This window comes from Pteropus medius, unplaced genomic scaffold (genome assembly GCF_902729225.1).
Source record: "Pteropus medius unplaced genomic scaffold, Ma_sr-lr_union100, whole genome shotgun sequence".
Lineage (NCBI taxonomy): Eukaryota > Metazoa > Chordata > Mammalia > Chiroptera > Pteropodidae > Pteropus > Pteropus medius.
In genome coordinates, this window is record NW_024352839.1 from 458,975 (window position 1) to 480,201 (window position 21,227).

Here is a 21,227-nt window from a genome sequence, read left to right on the forward strand (position 1 = left end):
TCACAAAGATGTTTAAAATATCTGGTAATGCGTACTCATTGTAGAAAATATATAAAATAGAGCAAAATATATTTTAAAAGGAAAAATATACCACTGAGAGACAATCTCTATTTAGTTATATTTCCCTTCTGACTTTTTTTCTGAGAATATTTTTATGTATTTCTTACCATATCATAGATGTAAATTTGCACCCTTCCCATTTTTCAACAACTTGTATTACCATCAGCTCAACAGAGGGGACTCTGAGGACCTAGAAGTGGGCAAAGCCACAAAGTGGAAGGAGCCTGGGTTTCTGCTAGACTCTGTAGAGCAGAGTAACCCCACTGATTTACATTGGACTATAGTGTGAATAAAAAAACAGACTTATTAAGCCACTGAGTTTTAGAGGTTCTTCAGCTAACGGCAGCTAGCATTATTTACTTTAATACCCACCATGAAGAAAAGACTTTGTGGTAGACTGATTACAAAAATAGCCTAATTTTCCAACCCTCCCTGTATCCTTGCCCTGTACAATCTGACTTTTCAGCTTCTCACAGCAAAGGATGGAGTCTACTTCCCAGCCCTTTGAAGCTTGAAGCTTGACTGGCCTTGTCATTAACCAATACAGTGAGGTGGAAGTACAGTGTAATACTTCCTAGCCTAGGACTCAAAGGCCTTATGTCCTCTCTCTCTCTCTCTCTCTCTCTCTCTCTTTCCTCTTCCCTCCCATTGGCTATTGGTATTTCTTCTATGAAATTTTTTTTTGTATTCTATGCTCATTTTTATTTACTGGCTTTTTATGTTAATTTCACATTACTTTATTAATATATTTGTTATTAAGGGTGTTAACCAATTTTTTTAAAATCATTTTTGTTGCAGATATACTTCTATAATTGGTATTCCATTTTGGCAATGACCTTTCTGGGCATGTAAAATATTCTGCTTTTTGTATAGCCGAAGTCATCTATATAGAAGTGAGAGGTTTGTTTCCCCACTACATTAAAGTTCAGAAAGTCTTTTCCCATACAGGTCATTCAATATTTGCTGGTGAAATCTTTAGCTTTTCATGGTGTAATTCCCCCTGCACACACATATCACTCTAATCCAAATAGAATTTATTTTGGTATATCATGTAAGATGAGGTTCTAAATTGATATTCTCCCCCAAATAGGTGAGAGATCAATCCAATTGGTACAACACAAGTTTCTAGTACATTATAAATTCTTATACTCTCTGGTCTGGCTAACTATTCTGTTACATTATTCAGTAGATAGTTCTTACACTAAAACCATACTTTAAATTATGTAAGCTCCATGGAAACAGGACTTTTTCTGCTTTGGTCACAGCTGTAGCCATAGTACCTAGAAAGGTGCTTGGCACACAGCAGGATCTCAATATCTGTTGAAAGAGTGAATAAATGGGTAAATGAATACAATATGCTGGGCCCTGTGCTGGCATTATGATTGTTTATATTGTGAAAAACATACAGTCCCTCTTCTGCAAAGCTCACGCGTAGCCAGAAAACATTTCCTTAGTCCTGTATTAGTCACAAGAATAGATCAGAGGAGAATGTGTAGAATGTGGAGGAAAAAAGGACCCAAGTTAGTGCCTTAAAGCAGGGGTCCCCAACCCCCGGGCCACGGGACCGCTACTGGTCTGTGGCCAGATAGGAACTGGGCTGCACAGCAGGAGGTAAGCAATGAGCCAGTTAGTGAAGCTTCATTTGTATTTGCAGCAGCTCCCCAGCACTAGCATCACTGCCTCAGCTCCATCTCAGATGATCAAGCATTAGATTCTCATAGGAGCACCAGTCCCTGGTGCCTAAAAGGTTGGGGACCGCTGCCTTAAAGAATGTTCTATATAGCAAGGTGGAACTGTTTTTAAAACTTGACCACCAAGGCTTTGACATTCCTTACATTCCTGTTGAATCTGGGTGGGTTTGTGATCACTTTGATCAACAGCAGCAGAAGTGATATGGGACTTCCAAGTCTGGGTCAGAAAAGGCCATGCAGCTTTTTCCTGTTCCACTTAGAACACTTGCTTTGGATAAAACCAGCTATCACATAAAAAGTCCAACTACCTTGAGATTGCTGTGCTGGAAAGGCCATGTGGAGGTGCTCTAGTTAAAGTTTTCACTGAGCTCTCAGCCAATAGCCAGCCAAGCTGCTGAGTCACTTTAGACAGTTAGCCTTGTCAAGCCTTGAGATGACTCCAGCCCCAGCCAACTTCTGACTAGGAGATCAGGTTTAGGTAATATTTAATACAGCGATAGATAATTGGAATACAGGTGCATTAGCTATCTATTGCTGCTAACAAATTAAAAACAAAATTTAACAGCTTAAAACAATACTTATTATCTCACATTTGCTATGGTTCAGGAATTCAGGAAAAGCATAATTGGGTGGTTCTGGCTGAGGATCTCTCATGAGGATGCAGTCATCTCATGGCTTGACTAGGGTTCGGGTATCAGCTTCCAAACTGGCTCATTCGCAGGGCTATTGGCAGGAGGCCTCAGTTCTTTGCTGACTCTTGGCAGGACTCAGTTTCTCACCATGTGACCTCTCTATAGGGCTGTTTCAGTGTCATCACGATATGGAAAGCTGGCTCTTCTCAGAGCAAGTGACCCAAGAGACATAGTAAGGATAAAAATTCAGTGCCTTTTATGACCTGGTTTTAGAAGTCAGACGCCATTACTTCTGCCACATTCTATTGGTTAGAAGCAAGGCAGGCAGTAAGACCAATGCACACTTGAGGAGAGGGCTCTTAGAGATGTGGCAAAATTTGTGGGCATATTTTAAAACCACCACAACAGGTTTACAAATTGAACCCCTAACTCTAATCCTAAAGCAGTCAGACATGTAATGTAAATCAGTGAGAGGGCCTGGCGCAGAACAACAGGGCATGGTGGGAACCCTGGTGCCCTGGGGAACCCATGCTGTGCTGCTCCAGGCTGTATTCAGTAGACCCAGACTTGTTCTGCACCCTCCCCTTTCTGCCTGCATCCTAGGTCCAGTTCCCAGTCTCTCCCTTCATCTACATTCACCTGGGGTTCAGCTGACGGGAAACTGAGGAGAGTGGACAGCGGGAGGAAGAGGCTAGGGTAATTCTCCCCTTTTTCCCTTTGGTTGTGGCTCCTCCACAGCTTGTTTCTCCTAACCAGACAATCCCACTGTTTCCAGCTTCTACCAGGTAACTCCTCCTACCTTTGTTCCTCCAGCCTAGAGTGGCAGCAGCTTCCCACTGCTGCTAATTTCCCATTGCTCTTCCATTCCCTTTTTGGCCCCTCAGCTCCTCCATCTACCGCATAACCATCTCCACGTGTTAATGTCCCTCTGTTTAATATATGAGTGGTTTCCGCATCCGTTAGCCCTGACAGGTATTAACAGATCCAGCCCACTGGACCCAAATAGACAAGTAGGTTCTGTGTTGTCAAATGTAATATGGCAGAAGCCAGAAATCAAGATTGCCATGGGGAATATTTGGATATTTCAAATATCGGGGACACCTGGGAGTCCTTGAGACCTTTCAGGGGGTCTTTGAGGTTAAAACTATTTTCATAATAATACTAAGACTTCTTTCCCTTTTCCACTCTCATTCTTTCACAAGTATGCAGAGGAATTTTCCAGAGGCTACATGATAATATTCAGCAGTTTGCATGCAGACGCAGGTATGAGAATCCAACTATCTTCTCTTAAGCTAGACATCACAAAGATTTTCAAAATGTAAAACGATGCCACTCTTGTCACTATTTTTTTCAAAACAGCTATTCTTTATTTTAAAAAGTTAATGTTAACATGTAATGGTTTATTTTTTATTTTTAATTTCTAACGTGGTAAATATCTACAGATATAACTCTCATAAACAAAAGCTCTTTGAGGTCCTCAATAATTTTTAAGAGTGTAAAGAGTTTCTGAGATACAAAAGTTTGAGAACCACTAGTCTAAATGTCAGCTGTCATTTGCAGGACCAGAAGCTGAGGTGAAGAACTGCCTCTTGAGTTTAGCAATAAAAAGATAGATTTTGTGGAGAAGAGGGAGTGGGATGGAGCGAGGATGTGTAGATACCTCTTTCCTCAAGTTTGGCTGTGATTCAATAATGAGTGGATCAGGATGACAAGGAGAATCTAACACTGGATTTTAAATTAACATTACAAAAAGAGAGACAAACAGATGGTAGGTATGTGCCTCCTAATAGAAGAACTTAATCCTACACGTATATTTACCCTAAAACTGAACCGGCTTTTGGATCTACCAGTTTGTAGAACATAAAGGGATAGAAGAGCATATTAAAGGACACCAAGAGGTGCAATCAACCAAATCAGACAGGGAAATCCCACAGAGAGACTGAGAGAGGGGCTAACTGTGGCAGAATTAAAGACTTAGAGAGGTTATCAACCAAATACAGTGCATGAATCTTCTTTGGATTCTGATCTGGACAAGGCAACAGTAAAGACATTTATGAAACAACTGGGGACCTCTGAATTCTGACCATATAGAATATTAAATAATTATTGCAATTTTTGTGAGGTGTGATGGAGACCCCTTATCTTTTAGAGACACATATAGAAACATCTGGATGCCTAAGATTTGCTTTAAAATAATGGGGAAGAAGGGGAAGAGAAAGGCCAGAAAATGTGAACACGATTGGCCATATGTTGACAATTACTGAGGCTGGGTGATAGGAACTTGGGAGATCCTTATACTACTCTGATTTTAAACTTCCTTAATACGTTAAAAAAAAAAAAAAAAAGATAAGTTTAACTGTGAAGGAGTGAAAATAGAGAGGGAAAGGGACATTTTTTTTCCTTTAAGATGGGAGCTCCTTGACCCGGCTTGAGAGCTGACCAGGAGCCCGGGAGAGTGACTGGTTGAGACGCAAGAAAGCGGGAGAGAGAGCAGGCAAGCTAGCAGACTCACGGCGCAGAGAGGTCATCTCGGTTCTTCTTCTGAGGCCAGAAAGTCAGCTCTGGCGCCCCCGCCACGACGTCGGATTAAACTGGCTGAATCAACCGGCCGCCTGCGCCTGCGCAGCACCGCCCTCCGCATGGTAGCCAAATCCTGACTCCCAATTTCCCGCGCCTCAGGGAGGGAGGCAAGACCACCACTTCCAGACTTGAGCCAGGTGAGACTGAGGGTGTCGCATAGTTTTCTGGAAAACTCAGTTCCCGTGTTAAGCTGGAGCTACTGCCCAATGCAAGACAATGCGCCGCGCTGCTGCCCCCACGTGGCGGCTGAGCAGTTATTCCCCGCGTCTGGGACCAATGAAGTCGCAGAGGCTTGGGAGCCTAGGGTCCTCCAGGTAAACTATGGAAATCCCTATCGGAGAGGGTGACCCCAGACTTGGGCCAGGAAAGGTGAGATGGGAGAAAAAACGGTCAAGAAATTGGGGGTAGAGCCCATTGTGAGGATTAAATGAAAGCCAGCATTGTAACTGTTGACGTATTTACCTATGTGCCTGGCTCTGGATTTAAGCGCTTTACATTTATTAATCCATTTAGTGCTCACAACAATCGTATGGGGTAAGTACTATTATTGGCCTTATAGGAATGAAGCTGAAACCCAGAGAGAAGGAATATTTTTTTGTTCGGTCCCCAGCCGGTGAGTGAGAGAGCCAGGATCTGACCAAGGCTGTCCAGTTTCAGAGTCTGTGCTCTTCTTCACTAAAATTACACCACCTCTTAACCTACTGAATTATCCCGAGTTTGTAATTGGTTCATGAATCAACTCAAGTACGCCATTGGCGTGTTTGAGTTAGTGATCTAGCCCAGCTCCAGAAAAGGTTGTATATACAGCCTGTTTGTGTTTAGCACAAAGATCAAGTTTCTGATCAGCATGAATCACAGGAGGGATTCAGACCTACAAAGCCTTGTCCCCTTTTGTTCATGTGACTCCTATTCAAATGTTTCCCATACCCATCCCTTCCCTAGTACCAGCACCACCTAGCGGGTACAGAGGTTTTGTCCTCCCTCCCCCACTTCCAGCAACCATATTCATAAATAGCACAGCCAAAAATATGAAAGAGGCAACATTTGGTAATTATGTTTGCCTTCAACTCCTAAGCAAGAACTGTGTCCAGTTCATGAGTGTGTTCCCAGCATCAGGCCTGACATATGATAGGGGCTCAAAAGATGTGCAGAGTTAGACATCACTGTCTTCCGTTGGCACTAACCTGAGGATTAGGGGGAGGGTCATGGATGATGCAGGTTAGACAACGGCAGTTGCTCTGGGGCAGGAGGATTTAATGGGTCTGGTGGAAAGAAGTCCCACAGCCTCTTCCTGCTGCTTCTCCTGAGGTTATGGATCTGGTGACAGGTAGAGGGGTGGTCAATGCTGGGGCCACCAAAATCCATGGTCCTTTTTCACAGCAGTGGTTGGAAGGGAGCTGCTCAGCACAGGAGTATGTTCCAAAGCCCACTTTGCAACTAGGGTGGCTGCGTGACCGACAAGTTCTCACCAATATAATATGAGCAGATACAACATGAGCAGAAGTGGAATGTGTAGAACAGGTTATTAAAGAATATGGTGAACCCTCCCCACACTGTCTCCTCCTATTTGCTAGCTGGAAGCAGATAATTTTGAGCACATGGAAACGATGGAGCCACAAGATGGAGTCTGGATGTGTGAATCACCATATGGAGGTTGCTGACAATCAGCCAAAACCCCTGCATTGGACTGTGGGGGAAGGAGTATTTGTTATAGTAGCTGGTATTACCGTAACACACTGACTACTGTCCCTTTCCTTTCTGGGCTCCCTGATACCATTAAAGCTCAAGTACCAGGTCATTCTGTAAAGTGAGTCTCTAGCCCCAAACTGTGGTTAACTTTCACATAGCAGGTGAAATTACCAGCATGATCCCTTCCATTGTCAACAGTCTGTTTCCCCATGTTCTTATGGGAACAGCTTTTTCCATGTTGACAGCTAGAAGGCATTAAAGCACACCCCAGAAGTTTGTGTTTAGATCTCCTACGGCAATTTGGCAGATTCTCATCGACAGTGACTCTGTGACCCTTACTTGGAGCTCAAAGGTATGATTTTGGTGATCATCTTCCTGCACTATCCTTTGGCTTCCTAAAATACAGGTGCACTGAGGCCATACCCTAAAGTGAGTCTTAACTGTTATCAATGCTGATCCATTAGATGAGCTAATTCTTCTGGGTGCTGAATTCTGGTTGGTAGGTGCTGTGGGAAGTTTGGTACATCCCCTCTAATGCTCCTCATTTTGACAGCTCCCTGACACGGAAGGGGCTTCAGTCTTGAGGTCCTCTTCTAAAGTAACCAGTTTTGTTTTGTTTTTGTAGATTGTCAACTCATTGATTTGTGTGTGTGTAGGTTTATGTCAATTACTGGTTGGTGTCTGATGTGAATCTGAGTGTATCCTGTGTGTATGTGTGGCTCCCCACTCTGAAAGAATCTGTGTGGATCAACTGTGTTTCTACATGTGACCTCTCGTGTATGTTTGTGTCTCCAGTGTTTAACTACTTCTAAAGACTTTAGATTTCTTTCTTCTTCCAAATAGTTGACCCTTAAACAACATGGGGGTTAGGGGTGCCAACCTCCTACGCAGTCGAAAATCCACATATAACTTTTGACTCCTTAAAACTCTACTAATAGCCTATAGTTGACCAAAAGACTTACCAATAACATAAACATTCAGTTAACACATAGATTTTGTATATTATATATTGCATTCTTATAACAAGCTAGAGAGAAGAAAATGTTACAAAAATCATAAGGAAGAGAAAATACATTTACACTATTTATTGAAAAAAATCCACATATAAGTTGACCCACACAGGTCAAACCCCTGTTGTTCAAGGGTCAACTGTATTAAATGAAAAGATAAGGTCCCCCACCCACAGAGACTGTGGTAGAACTACCTGCTGACCCCCAATATCTCTTCTCTCTAGTTTCTCCAGTACAAGAACTTCTGATATTTCTCTAGGAACATGGCTGCCCAGAATGAAAACTACATCTGCCAGACTCCCTTGCAATTACAAGTGGCCATGAGACAAAATTCTGGCTAATGAAACAGGAACAAGTTTTGAGTTGTATGTATGTAGTCCTTAAAGACAAAGGATAACCCCTCCTCTTGTGCCTGGAGCACGAAGTGGGAATCACAAGGCGATGGGAGCGCAACAAGATATATGGAGATGAAGACTGGCCTCTGACATGGAGGGGTCACCTCATTAGCTCTTGGTGATTACATGAGACTGTACATGGAAATAAACTTCCATCTGTGAAACCCACTATTATTTTGGGCCTATTTGTCATAGCAGCAGAATATTGTATTAACTAATAAAGGACAAAGAAGAGTCTCGTGGGCCTCCAACTACCAGCTAACGGATAAAGCCTCACCCTGCCCAACTTCTACTTTGCCCAGCCCCTTATTTCACCCTCACCTACCCAGCAGCCCTCAGCCCCTCCTATAATCACTGAGTCCTCCAAATGCTTCCCAGGTCTGGCAAATTTAATACACGAGTCTCAAAAGTCAATGGCAAGAACAAAGTGAATAAAATAAAAATGAGTTCAGGGAAAGGGGGCTACGGGCACACACAGGGAGGGGCAATAAACGGGCAAGTTAGCTGGAGCAGAAGGATGTCCTTTCTTGGGCGTCACATCTCATCCAACCCGTAGTCCTCCTCAGGGAAGTCCCCCACTGTCACAACTGATGGCTTGACGAAGGCACCATACTTGGCCTGGCATTCGAAGTAGCGTTTCCCATTCACACTGCAGGGCATCATGGGGAAGGCAGTGGTTAGAGGGCCCCAAAGTGGTTCCCTCCCCAGATGCCAGGATGGACAGGCTCACCCAGCAGTACATGCATACACTTACACATATATGCACACACATGCAAGCACAAACACAGTTACAGATACACACACAAAAACATCCGTGGGAATACTTATTACCTGCCATCGTTTTTCCCTAGTGGCTCATCATAGCGGACACCAATCCAGTAGCCAGGCTTGAAATCTGTGAGTCCTGCGCAGGGGAAAAATCCCAATGAAACTTCTGGACGAGGCTCAACCCAGATCTGTGCCTACCAACTGAGTGCAAAGCCTGTCCTGGCAAAAACCACTCCTTACTACCACCCAGAACCACTGCTATCTCCTGCCCAGACTAATATGACAGCCCCTTCACTGCTCCTACCCCTGACTCCCTATTCACTCAACACCCCCAGCTAAAGGGATCTTTGTAAAAATCAAAGGGAAATAGCACCAATGCCTTGACCCAAATTCCTCAAAGGCTGCCCATCCCACTCAGCATAAAATCCACATTGCTTATGGTCAAATGATTTCTGACAAGGGTACCAAGACAATTAGATGAGAAAAGAATAATCTTTTCAACAAAGGATGCTGGGACAACTATCCACATGCAAGAAAATGAAGCTGGACTCCTACCTCACACTATACACACAAATTAACAAAAAATGGGTCATCAAAGACCTAAATGTATAATGTAAAACTATAAAACTTAGAAGAAAATCAGACGGAAATCTTTGCAACCTTGTATTAGGTGTTGGTTTCTTAGCTGTAATATTAAGAGAACAAGGAGCAAAAGAAAAGATAAATTGAACTTCATAAAAATTAAAAACTTTAGTGCTTCAAAGGACACAGTCAAGAAAGTAAAATGACGACCAATCCACAGAATGAGAGAAAACATTTGCAAGTCATATATTTGATAAGAGAACTGTATCTAGACTATATTAAGAACTCTTATACCTTGTTACGGGCTGAATTGTGTCCCCCAAAATTCACACGTTGAAGCCCTAACCCTCAGTACTTCAGAATATGACTACATTTGGAGGTGTGGCCTTTAAAAAGATGATTAAGTTAAAACATAGCCATTAAGGTGGGATCTAATCCATCTGACGGGTGTCCCTATGAGAAGAAATTTGGACAAAGAGGCACGAGGATGGGCCTGCACAGAGGAAAGACCATGCGAGGACACAGCAAGGAGGGGGCTTTCTACAAGCCAGGGAGAGAGGCCTTGATTTCGGACTTCCAGCCTCCAAAACTGTGAAAAAGAACTTTCTGTTGTTTAAGCCATCCAGTGACATTCTGTTATGGCAGCCCTTGCAAACTAATACACAAGATGCTGACTTCCTTTCTCAACAACAAAAAGACAAACAACCCAATTAAAAAATGGGCAAAGGATCTGAATAGACATTTCACTAAAGAAGATATGCAAATGGCCATCAAGTACATGAAAAGATGCCCGACATCACTGGCCATCAAATACATGCAAATCAAAACCATAATGCTGTGCCACTTCACACCCATTAGAATAACTCATCAAAAAGACAAATAATAGCAAGTGTTGGAGAGGATGTGGAGAAATTAGAACCCTCATACATTCTGGTGGGAATGTAAAATGGTGAAGCTGCTGTGGGGAACAGTGTGGGTGTTCCCCAGAAGGTTAAACACAGAGTTACCACGTGACCCAGCAATTGCACTCCTAAGTATTGCAAAAGGAAAATACATATCCACACAAAAACATTCAAGAATGTTCATAGCGACACCATTCATAATAGCCAAGAATGGAGAAGACCCAAATGGGCATCAACTGATGAATGAATAAATAAAACGTGGTCTACCCATACAATGCAATATTATTTGACAATAAAAAGAAATGAAGTACTGACACATGCTACGACATAGATGAATCTTGAAAACATTATGCTAAGGGAAAGGAGCCAGTCACAAAAGACCACATATTGTAGGATTTCGTTTACATGAAACATCCAGAAGTGACACATCTACACAGACAGAACACAGGTTAGTGGCTGCCTAGGACTGGGGGAGCTAGGGTTTTGGAAATGTGGAATGGCCACTAATGGATATGGGGTTTCTTTTGGGGATGATGAAAATGTTCTAAAATTGACTGTGGTGTTGGTTACACAATTCTGTGAATATACTAAAAATCAATGAATGAATAATGTACACTTTAAGTGGGTGAGTTTTATGATATATAAATTATATCTCAATAAAGCTGTTTTTAAAAAAACACCTATATTCCTCTCTACTATCTTCCAAGCCACACATGGTCCAGCCTTGCCCATGCCCCCAACCTCACTTCTCCTCTCACTCACTCCCCTCAGCCATGCTGACTTCCTTTCTCTGCCTCACACAGGCCAAGCTTGTTCCTGCTTACAGCCTTTGCTCTCTCTACTCCCTCTGGCTAGAACACTCATCTCCTGTTTACCTGGCTCACTTCTCCGTTTCCTTCAGCTAGTCCTACCCACCAGGAAGCCCTCCTGGATTATTCTCGAGGACAGGTCTAGTACTTCCTCTCAGCTCATACAGCTTCCTAAACTTCCTTCATCCCTGTCCTGATCACTTCGGCCTGTGCTTTCCCCATCATGGCCCTAATAATTCTGCCTGTTTCCTCCATCTTGGCTCTGACCACTGTGCTCCATGCTTTTGCCTTACAACTGATCACCACTTCCTCTATCACAACGTAGATCATTCTGCCTCTGCCTTCCAATTATCTGCCATGAACACTCTAAGCTGTCACTGTCAGCTTCTGTGTCTGTCACTCCTACTAAACTGGGATCTCCTTGAGGGCTGAGTCCCCAGCATTGCCCACCTCAGGGCAGAGCATAAGGCCTCAGTAGGCCACATACCTACATACATGACGGTGCCCCGGCGAGGGGACTGCCCAGGTGCCTGCACCTCACAGCGGCTGCCCACGGAGATGGCATCAGCCTGGGCCTTCTCCTCTGTGAGACGCTGGGTGGTCTCAGCCTCTCGCTGTGCCCGCTCCTCTTCATTGTATCGGCCTAGCTTGCTGCGCTTCAGGAAGGAGCGAACTGAGTCTGTGGGTGGAGTGGGGGGTGGGGGTCAGATATGGTCTCCCAGATGGAGCCTCTGGCCTAATGAGATACCCTTCCAGCCACATCCATAGAGAAACTCTTCTGTTCTAGGTGTCAAAGTGCTATCACCTAAGCACCCCAAGTCTCCCGCCATGACCCTAGCCTTTCCTTGGAATTCCTGGGGCCTCCCCACAATCCAGAAGCTAAAGAGAAGATGCATGCTTTCAGCCTTTCACATCACTCCATCATCTCACATTCCTTCGGTATCATGTTCACCACCATTTGGCCCCTGAATCCCTCATCTTCTCCACATGCCTGCACTGATCACCGCACTGCTCTGTCCACTCTACATATTCTGCCATGCTCTGTCCCCAACCCTGTCTACACCACGATGCCCCCATATGACCATCACCATTAGCCCCACACATGACCCCTCACACTCCAGACCTCCCTCTCATGTTCCCTCCACTCTCCCGAGCACCCGTCTGCCCGCCTACATCCCCTCATACCTCCCAGCCCCCATTCGCACCCCATTCCTCTTCCACTCCAAATGCTTTCTTACGTTATACTCTATATCTGTCCCCACACCAGCCTCACTTTTTACCACCTCCCGCGTCCCCTGCCTATCAGCCCCTGCCCCTTACCCACCCATTTCCTCTCCAATGCCCACACCCACCCTATCACCAATATCCTCGGCCCCCTGCCTCTGCCACTTACACATACTCCCTCTGGTCCCCCCACACACCCTTCATCACCATGTATCCCATACCTTGCCTCTGGTCATAGGCTTCTTGTGAGATCTTGTATTTCTCCACCTTGGACACATCCTCATACTCCCCAAGGCGGGCGCCGCTATGGTCAATGACCTGTAGTGAGGGGAGGGAGGTCGGTGGGACTCAGGGTGCTGGTGGTACAGCTGCACACTGGAGCATCCCACAGACTTAAGTCTCTCCTGTCCAGAAAAAAACTACATTCTACCCTCACCTTTACCTCAGCCTACTCTCATCTCCTGAGCCCAATAGAAAGGATGAGAGCAGGTGTCTACGCTGGCCATCTCCCTTTCCTCACCTCCAAACCCTGGAGGCTGGATCTGCCCAGATGATCCCCACATGCTGGCATCAACATCTCTGATGGCCTCCAAGTCATGGAATCAAAGGGCGGAGCTTGGGTCTTGCTCATGAGCCCTCTGGGCAGCACATCTGTCCTCTCTGGGCCTCTGGGATCCTCCTAAGCTGGACCCAACCTCCAGACCCTGGAGCATTTCTTCCTGTACCACCCTCCATATTCATTCATTTATGGCTTGCTGAGCTCTTCCAAGGCTCCCAGCTGGGCCCTGTGCTGGATGCTAGGAACGTGGTGCAAAAATAGATAAGAAGTGCTCATTCTGTTGGGAGACTGACCATAAACAAATGCATAGGCACATGTATTAAATACCAGAAGACAATAAGGTTCAATGTAGGAAAATACCAAAAAGAGGCTTAAGGAGCCTTGGAAGTTAGTCAGGAAAGGCTTCCGAAAGGAGAGGATGCCTGAGCCAAGGCCTGAAGGATGAGAAGGAACAATAGGCACAAAGTCTTGAATGCAGAATTGTCCTTAGCCCTTCTGAGGAACAGCAGGGAGGCCAGCGTGGCTGGAGTGGAGTGAGCCACGGGGAGAGTGGGAGACACAACAGATCACTGTAGACTTTGTTTTTACCTGGAAAAAGGTGCAGCCGGGGAGGCTCTAAGCCAGAAGGGCCCTGACCTGATTCGGGGATTCAAAGGCTCCCTCCGGCTATGTGTGGGGAGCAGACTGTGTGTGAGGCAGTGGGAGCAGGAGACCAGGGAGGAGGTAGCTATGATGTCCAGGAGGGAGATGGAGGCTGGGCCAGGATGGGGCAGTGGAGGGGGAGAAGAGTTTAGATTCTGGGTAGATTTTGTAGGTGGAGCCCACAGGGTGGAGCCCAGACAGACTAGATATGGGTATGAGAGAAAAAGAAGGGTCAGGAAACACTCTGAGGTGTTTGGCATGAGCCACTGGGCTAACACAGCAAAAGAGAAATGGCTCTTATCTCTAATCAGGTATCACTAAGAATTTCTACTTTTGATTCTAGGGACTTTTTTAAGTTTGAGGTTATTTTAAACAATAACTATAGGTGATATTTATTAAAAAATTTAGAAAAAAAAAAGTTCCCCAGAGACTCCACCTCTAGGAAACCTTCCTTGAATGGCCTCAGAAGTCAGAGGTCTGTCTATACCTGAATCCATATGTGAAAACCTCCTGTTTAAGGCTGTCACCACCCACACCTGGCTCGCCAGCATCCCTAGACTGACGCTGCCCAGATCAGCCCAGTGTCAGTGCTGTGGGCCCAGCAGTCCTGACCCACTCCTACCCTACCACATTATCTTGACTATGATACCAGTCTCCTCCCTGGTCTCCCTACTCCTTCTATCCTCCACGGTCTGCTCCTCACACATAGAGGGAGCCTGTGAACTCCTGAGTCAGACCAGGCCCCTCCTGACTCAGAATCCTTCCTTGATTCCCACTTCCCTCTGTCATTGGAGTAACCACTCTTCAGTCCCTTGCACCTTCAGTGCTCCCTCCCACCTCAGAGTGTTTACACATGCTGTACCCTCCACCTGGAGCACTCTTTTCCCTTCTTCAGTTAATTCTTATTCTTCAAGTCTCTGCTCAGGCAGCATCTCGAACAGGAAGTCCTCTCGGACCTCACTGATGGGTTGTGTCCCTCAGTATAGGATCTCCCAGCTCCTTGATCTCCTCCTGCATGGCCTTCACCTCATCGGTCCTTCACATTTGTTCTCATGAAGGTTTAGCTAACATCTATCTCACACACTGGACAGAGTTAAACAGAGACCTTCTCGCATTTGGTTCACAGTTATACCCCTGGCGTAACACAGATGCTCAATGAACCATTACTGAATAAATGAAAGAGATAAAAAAGAACCAGTTCTCTGGGCACACTGATTTCTTGAGTCATGCAGACTGAAATAAAAATTCTAGCTATAGTTCATGCTCAGGAAAGTAAATTCTAACCTAAGCTAAGTTTTCTCTTCTGCAAAATAGGGTTAATTACACCATCTTCCAAGTCTTATTTTATGGGTTTAACTCATCATCCAACAAAGATTCACTAAGCCTCTTCTTTGTGTCAGGTGCTGGGGGAAACGCACAGTATGTCAGAAGATGATAGAGCTAAGGACAAAAATCAAGTAAAGTGTAAAAAGGAGGTTTAAATTTTAAATTTTACACTGAAGTCAATGAAGTCCTCATATTCAGAAGTAGACATTTAAGTAAAGACTGGAAGGAAGAAGTGAGTCACGTGGGCATAGAAAAGAGAACGGTTCAAGCACATGCAAAGGCTCTAAGGTGCAGCTCACCTGGGATGCTGAGATGTCTGAGGAGTATGGTGGGGAGTGGGGTTAGGGGGGTGAGGACAGGGAAGATAATGGGAGCTAATATACGCAGAGTCCTCTGTGTTCTGGCTTTTCCCAACACGTCTCATTGCTCACCTTAACCCACCTTACACTCTAAGTCCTGTACATTCTGCTTCCTCCAGCTGGCATGCCCCTCCCACCTCTTTGCCTAAGTTGCCCTTTCTTCATCTTTCAGGTCTCAGCTCAGGCATTCCTTCCTTCAGAAGGCCCCTCTGATACTCCTAGATAAAGCCAGGCAGCTCTTCTTGATGTCTCCAGTCCCCTGGGCTTTCCCCAGCACAGACCACTCTGGCTGTCATTGTCTGGTGATGGGTCTGTCTCGCTCCATGCTGAATTAGGGGCTCCATGAGGGCCTATCTTGGTTATCACACAGGGCAAAGTATGGCAAGCATTTGTTGAATAAATGAATGGAAGGGAGGTAGGGAGGCCTCACGTGGATGCGGCAGCCATCATCTACGGGGTATGAGCCCAGCAGTGCATCCTCCTGATCCAGCTTGCTGTAGAACTTGTCGTCAGCTCCATACAGCTCCAGTTCCATGCAAGAAGCAGGGCTGCCCACCACAAGCTCTAGTTTACACTAAGAAGAGTAGGGAGGGAATGGGGAGACATTGGAGACAGAAAGTTGTCAGTGGCCCCGCCCCTACTCTTAGGCTCCTCTCCTTGTATCACCCCATCCTTGCACCTCCAAGAGACCCACCATTTAGGACCCCCACCTGGTTTTCCTTGGCCTCGATCCTTTTGCTCTGACCACCGCCCTCTGGAACTTCTGATTTTCCCTGGAACCTCTCCACCCGTCCCGCTAAGGTCCCGTCTCCAATCTCTGCAACCTCGGTTCATTTCTGGCCCCTCCCAGCGATCGGGAAGCCCCTCCATTTCTCTTTTGCCCCGCCCCTCAGGACCCCGCCCCCACGGCCACACCTTGAACTCAGCTATCGTGAGGCTGCGACTGTACCGCTTCTCGGAACGAAAGCTGTTGAGAGAGCTACTGATGAAAACGGTCACTGTGGGCGCCGATAACCCTGTCACCTCCATCTCGCCGCGCCCTGCCGGGTCCCGCAGCCCGGTCTGCCGCCTCACACCCGCTCCGCAGCCGCTGCGGCCGCTTCTGGGAAATCAGTCCCTCCCCCTGCTCCCGACCTGGCCAATCCGCGCTCTCGCGCTAGGATGGCCCACCAATCGCCGCTGTCTCCTCACCACCTGGACGCTCTCCCGCATTCTTGAGGTAGGTCCAGCCAATCCTGAGAGGCCTGCCGTGGTGCACAGTTCTTCCAATAGCGGCCCGGGAAACGGCCCTGGCGGGCGAAGGCTGAAGCCGAGAGGAAGGACTGGCAGGAGTTACCCTAGCCGCGGAGGGTAAACTCGCGCATGTGCACTGGCTTTCGGCCAGCAAAAAGCAATGGCGTGTTCATTTATGCTCCATGCTTTGTGGGTTACGTGACGTGCCGTGTTTTTGGCTCTCGTACCGTACTATTCTATAAACTTGGGAAGTGAGGCCCACGGGTTGGAAGCAGTTACTGTAGGATATGAAAAGACTGAAGCAAATAATCAGATTTCAGCGCTGACAGCCGAGCACAAAGCCGCCAGCGCCCAGTACGTGTGCGCAGCTCCGCCCCCTCTTTAGGCGAAGCAACTAGACCTGACCCTTCCTGCGACCTGTCGCGAGGCGGAGCAAGCGCGAAAGGTTTGGAGGGCTGTGAGGCGCTATGGAACCGGATGGGACCTACGAGCCGGGCTTCGTGGGTATTCGATTCTGCCAGGAATGGTGAGGCTGGGCGACAGGTGTGGAAGGGGAGCAAGTAATGGCTCCAGGGCTGACCTCTGACCTCCCCTGCCCCACAGTAACAACATGCTTTACCCCAAGGAGGACAAGGAGAACCGCATTCTGCTCTATGCGGTAAGCGCGAGCCCGCGGGTGTCCGGGTTTTCCCCACGGGTCCCCCGATTCCCATCGTGGCCCGCCGTACTCCACGTGAGCCCTACTCCCTGTTTTGCCCCGACTAGTCTTGGTCTCGCCTTCTGGCTACCCCCGGAGTGATTCTCGATACACCCCATTATCCTAACCTCGAGACTCCATCCCTTAGTCATCTCCTCTGGGGAGAACTCTGCCCTCCCTTCCAGTCCCATCAGGGATCTCTCTGTGACCCCCTTCCCGCCACACTGGCCCTCCCGTAGTGCCGGAATTGTGATTACCAGCAGGAAGCCGACAACAGCTGCATCTACGTCAACAAAATCACTCACGAAGTGGAGTGAGTATCAGAGCTGGAGCTTGGGGACGGGGGTTGTTGGTTTGCGAGCCCCTGCCAGAGCATAATTAATTATTCACCCTGTCCTCCCTCAGCGAACTAACCCAGATAATCGCTGACGTGTCCCAGGACCCCACGTTGCCGCGAACTGAGGACCACCCGTGCCAAAAGTGAGCGCTTAGCTGGTATTCGGGAGGGAGAGTGGCTCGTCCTCGACGCCGCTGAGTGGGGAGGTGTGGCAGGCTCTGAGAGGCTGACTGTCCCCTCAGGTGCGGCCACAAGGAGGCGGTGTTCTTCCAGTCGCACAGTGCCCGGGCAGAGGTGAGTGGCATTAGGAAGGCTTTCTGCATAGCCTGGGCTTTAGTCCTTTCCAGGAACGGGGATAGCAATACTGAGGGGAGCCTGCCCTGCCTGGCGTCGTGAGCTAGACCCTTACCAATGGAGAAGGCCTCCTTGTCTCTTTTTTTGGGGTGAAGCTCTTCTGGATGGAGGCTCCATGTTGTGCTTCCCTGGATCCAGACCCTTCCTAACCCTGCATCCTTTCTGCCAGGATGCCATGCGCTTGTACTACGTGTGCACAGCACCACACTGTGGCCACCGCTGGACCGAGTGAACCATCCTCCCCCACATGTAATAAATGTTCTGTGCGTGTTTGACCAGTGTTTATTTGCCTCTCATGGGTTGAACGAGGGGTACACAGTCTCAAGCGGCACGGTGCAGAGCACGATGCTGTGCGTAGATGTCGGGCCTCGAGCTGGTGAAACCGCAGTCCTCGCACACATGCAGCTTCTCACGGCGCTCACGATAAGCGTAGCTGGTCAGCTGCCCATGCACCTTGGCAAGATGTGCTTCAAGCGAACAGCGCTGCGTAAATGCTTTACCGCAAGCTCCGCAGCGGAATGGGCGGATCCCTGCACGGATGGGCGGAGGGGGAAAAGACAGGGCAATGGCCTCCAAACCAAAGCCAACCCACCTTGCCCTCTGAGCATTTCCCCATTCCTACTCCAAGTTTCTGCAGACCTCTCGGCTACCTCCCACCATCTGCCCCTGCCCAGCACAAACATGGGCTAGACACCTCTGTCCTCGTCTTCCTCACCGGGATGTTCCTTCCCCTGGGGCGGGGAGAGGGAGACTCTCCCTTGCACCCTTCAATCGGGACCTAAATCCTGTAACCAGTACCTGTCCTCACTCTGCACCCCTCAGCAGGCCCCTACCACTGCTCACCGGTGTGAGTCCTCATGTGGCGTTTGAGGTCGAAGGCATCGTGAAATCCCTTGCCACAACAGCGGCACATGTGGCGGCGTGCTGGGGTGTGGCACTTGAGGTGCCTTGTCAGCATGCGCTGTAATGGGAAGGCCTTGGGGCAGAGTGGGCAGCCAAGTGTCCCAGGGCCCCTGGGAGTGGTGACCAAAGTGCGCTGTGTGGGCTGTGGGAGGGACATGGGAGTTAGACACACACACATAATAGAGCAAATGAAGTACCTAAAACTTGCAACCGAGGAGGTCTGGGAAGGCCAGAGACTATATGTGTGTGTAAGTACCACCTCCCAAAATCTTCCCTGACCATCCCTGATTGCCCTTACCTTGCTTTAATTTCTCCATAGTACATACCATCTTCCAACATAATGTATATTTTTCTAATGTTATTATCTATACGTGCAGCCCCCACCAGATTATAAACCTCGGGAAATAATTTTTTGTCTTACTCCTGCTAAATAACCCTTTACCTAGAACAGTTCCTGGCTCTCAATAAATACTGAAATAATCTTGAACATTCCCATTCGGCTAGTGCTGTCCTTCCAGTGCATGCACAGCTGAATATCCTTTCTGATAGGGATGCCCCATCTTGCTCCTGTCACCTTGGTCTGATCCTCTGACATAAAGCAAATTACCATCTACTTGTTGACTTGAATCCTCTTCTGCCCCCATGAGAGGGAGATCCCTGGGGGCAGGGGCTGTGGCTGCCCACCCTGGGGAAATGGTGCTTGGGATGAGGTCTAACAGCTGACTACTAAGAAAGGAAACACGGTGGAAAGGTCCTGAGGCTGAAGGGACATGTGCAATGGGCTCAAGGAATATAGAACAGTCGGGTTCTGTTGCTGAGAGTGGGCAAGGGGGGGAACTGAGCAGGGTCCTATGGGTCAGCTGCAGACTCACCACTGCCAAAGAGTCCCCGAGGCCAGAAGACTGGTGTGCCGGTGGCCCTCCCAGGTTGCTGCAGTTAGGAGAGAAGCCAGATGCTGATGCTTTGTGTCTCCCTTGTCCCTCACCTCCAGGCCCAGTGAGGGGCCCGTCTGGGACATAGGCGTCTCCCCGGAGCTGGTCAGGCAGGTGACCCCAGTTGGGTGGTTGCGGACGCCTACTCCTGACCAGGAAGGCACGGGGCATCACCTCCGGGAATGGTGAGATGATACCACACACACACCCAGGCTGCCTCCTCCACCTGTTGTCAGACCTCAGCCCCAGGATGACTATCCCAGGTGGGAAGGGAGGGGGCAGCTGTGAAGGAGACTTATTCTTTCCATGCAAATTTCATGACAGGCCCCAGGAACAGACTTAGCTGACTCCAGTTACCTCTGTCTTGGGGTCTACCATTACCCCTTCTAAGCCAGGTTCCCGAGGGCTCTTTCCAGCTTCCAGGGGCAGACAGGTGCTGGGATCCATAAACAAGGGCAAGACGACCCTAGGCAGCTCTTGGGTATAAGGAGAGGAAACATCCCATGGGGGCTGAGTTTTTTCCCATAGTACCAGTGAGGCCAAGGACCTGAAAGTCTGTTTGCCAGGCAAATCAGTCACCACCGGACATTCAACAGCCCGCTTGGTTATTCAAATCACAGCAGCTGTCTGAGAAAGCAAGGGAGAGGGTGACTGATTGCTTGCTCCAGAGGATGGGGGGACAGCGGAGTCAAATACGTGAGGACAAAGTGAAGACCCAGGCTGTGCATCTTCAAGCAGGAAGCTCCACCTCTCTAATTCTCAGATGCCCAGAGCTGATATTCAGCCAGAAGCACACTGTCCAGGTGTAGCAGGCATTAAAATACTGGTTTGTTAGTAGTCCAGCTCCTAATGACTGTCTGGCACAACTATCTCTGACTTTTCTACATTCCAGAAACATAGCTGGGGGCTCCCAGGACCCTACCTCAGCTCTGGCTAGGGTGTGTTCTAGATTGGCCATTGACCTCTTAAACAGGGGTTAAGGATTTTGAACATTTCTCATGCAGTTACTTTCTCTCATTTATTCATCCAACAGTTTTCTTGAGCTCCAACTATAGGCCAGGCCTACCTTAGCACAGAAAACGAACACATACCTTAGTCCATGGGGGAGATACACCAGTGACCACCAAGAATGACCCAGGCATGACGAGGGGAGAAGCACAGGTAGTGTGATCCAATCTATGATGGGGGAAAACCCTGGGGGGGTCTTTGGGGGCAGAAGGAAGCTCCTGGTCTAGCCTAAGGGTTCAGGGATGACTTTCTGGGTGTGAGCCCTGAAGCGAAGAAGTTTAGGGTGAAAAGGGAGGATGTTCCATGCAGAGAGAACAGTCTATGCAAACGCTTGGTGGTGAAAGAAGCAATATGTATTCATATATTCACATTCCCTGAGCGTCAACCCTACTAATTAATTTGAGGAAGCAAGGGAGGCAGCTCTTAGAGTCTGCTAGCCCAGAGCTTTGCCACTTTATCTCTTCAGGACCTGGGGCAAGTCACTTCTCCCTGGGCCTTGGTTTCTTCATCTGGAAAGTGAGACCAATGAGTCTCC

The 21,227-nt window shown here is 47.7% G+C and overlaps 3 protein-coding genes and 1 long non-coding RNA gene across 5 annotated transcripts; 2 read left to right on the forward strand and 2 right to left on the reverse strand.

The window, feature by feature from the left end:
- Nucleotides 1-4,997: 4,997 nt before the first annotated feature.
- Nucleotides 4,998-8,225, forward strand: LOC120592498 (uncharacterized). Its single transcript, XR_005650124.1, has 2 exons — nucleotides 4,998-5,277; nucleotides 6,880-8,225. It is a non-coding gene; the product is annotated as an uncharacterized LOC120592498 (long non-coding RNA).
- TBCB (tubulin folding cofactor B) lies at nucleotides 7,723-16,335 on the reverse strand. 2 transcript variants are annotated; one of them, XM_039850216.1, is made up of 6 exons: nucleotides 16,144-16,335; nucleotides 15,659-15,802; nucleotides 12,564-12,660; nucleotides 11,606-11,797; nucleotides 8,889-8,961; nucleotides 7,723-8,706 (listed from the first exon to the last, which is right to left on the reverse strand). In XM_039850216.1, exons 1-6 carry the CDS (start codon nucleotides 16,255-16,257, stop codon nucleotides 8,592-8,594), a joined length of 735 nt encoding a protein of 244 aa, XP_039706150.1. In that variant the 5' UTR covers nucleotides 16,258-16,335; the 3' UTR covers nucleotides 7,723-8,591. The 2 variants fall into 2 exon arrangements, with proteins under 2 accessions (XP_039706150.1, XP_039706151.1); XM_039850217.1 differs by lacking the exon at nucleotides 16,144-16,335 and adding an exon at nucleotides 15,939-16,055.
- Nucleotides 16,336-16,596: 261 nt separating this feature from the next.
- On the forward strand, nucleotides 16,597-18,124 carry POLR2I (RNA polymerase II subunit I). The gene is made up of 6 exons (XM_039850218.1): nucleotides 16,597-16,987; nucleotides 17,065-17,119; nucleotides 17,398-17,471; nucleotides 17,564-17,638; nucleotides 17,738-17,789; nucleotides 18,019-18,124. Exons 1-6 carry the CDS (start codon nucleotides 16,929-16,931, stop codon nucleotides 18,079-18,081), a joined length of 378 nt encoding a protein of 125 aa, XP_039706152.1. The 5' UTR covers nucleotides 16,597-16,928; the 3' UTR covers nucleotides 18,082-18,124.
- Nucleotides 18,125-18,170: 46 nt separating this feature from the next.
- OVOL3 (ovo like zinc finger 3) lies at nucleotides 18,171-19,973 on the reverse strand. Its single transcript, XM_039850223.1, has 3 exons — nucleotides 19,625-19,973; nucleotides 18,693-18,894; nucleotides 18,171-18,379 (listed from the first exon to the last, which is right to left on the reverse strand). The coding sequence occupies exons 1-3, from the start codon at nucleotides 19,853-19,855 to the stop codon at nucleotides 18,171-18,173; spliced, it is 642 nt and encodes a 213-aa protein (XP_039706157.1). The 5' UTR covers nucleotides 19,856-19,973.
- Between the last annotated feature and the right edge of the window lie 1,254 nt (nucleotides 19,974-21,227).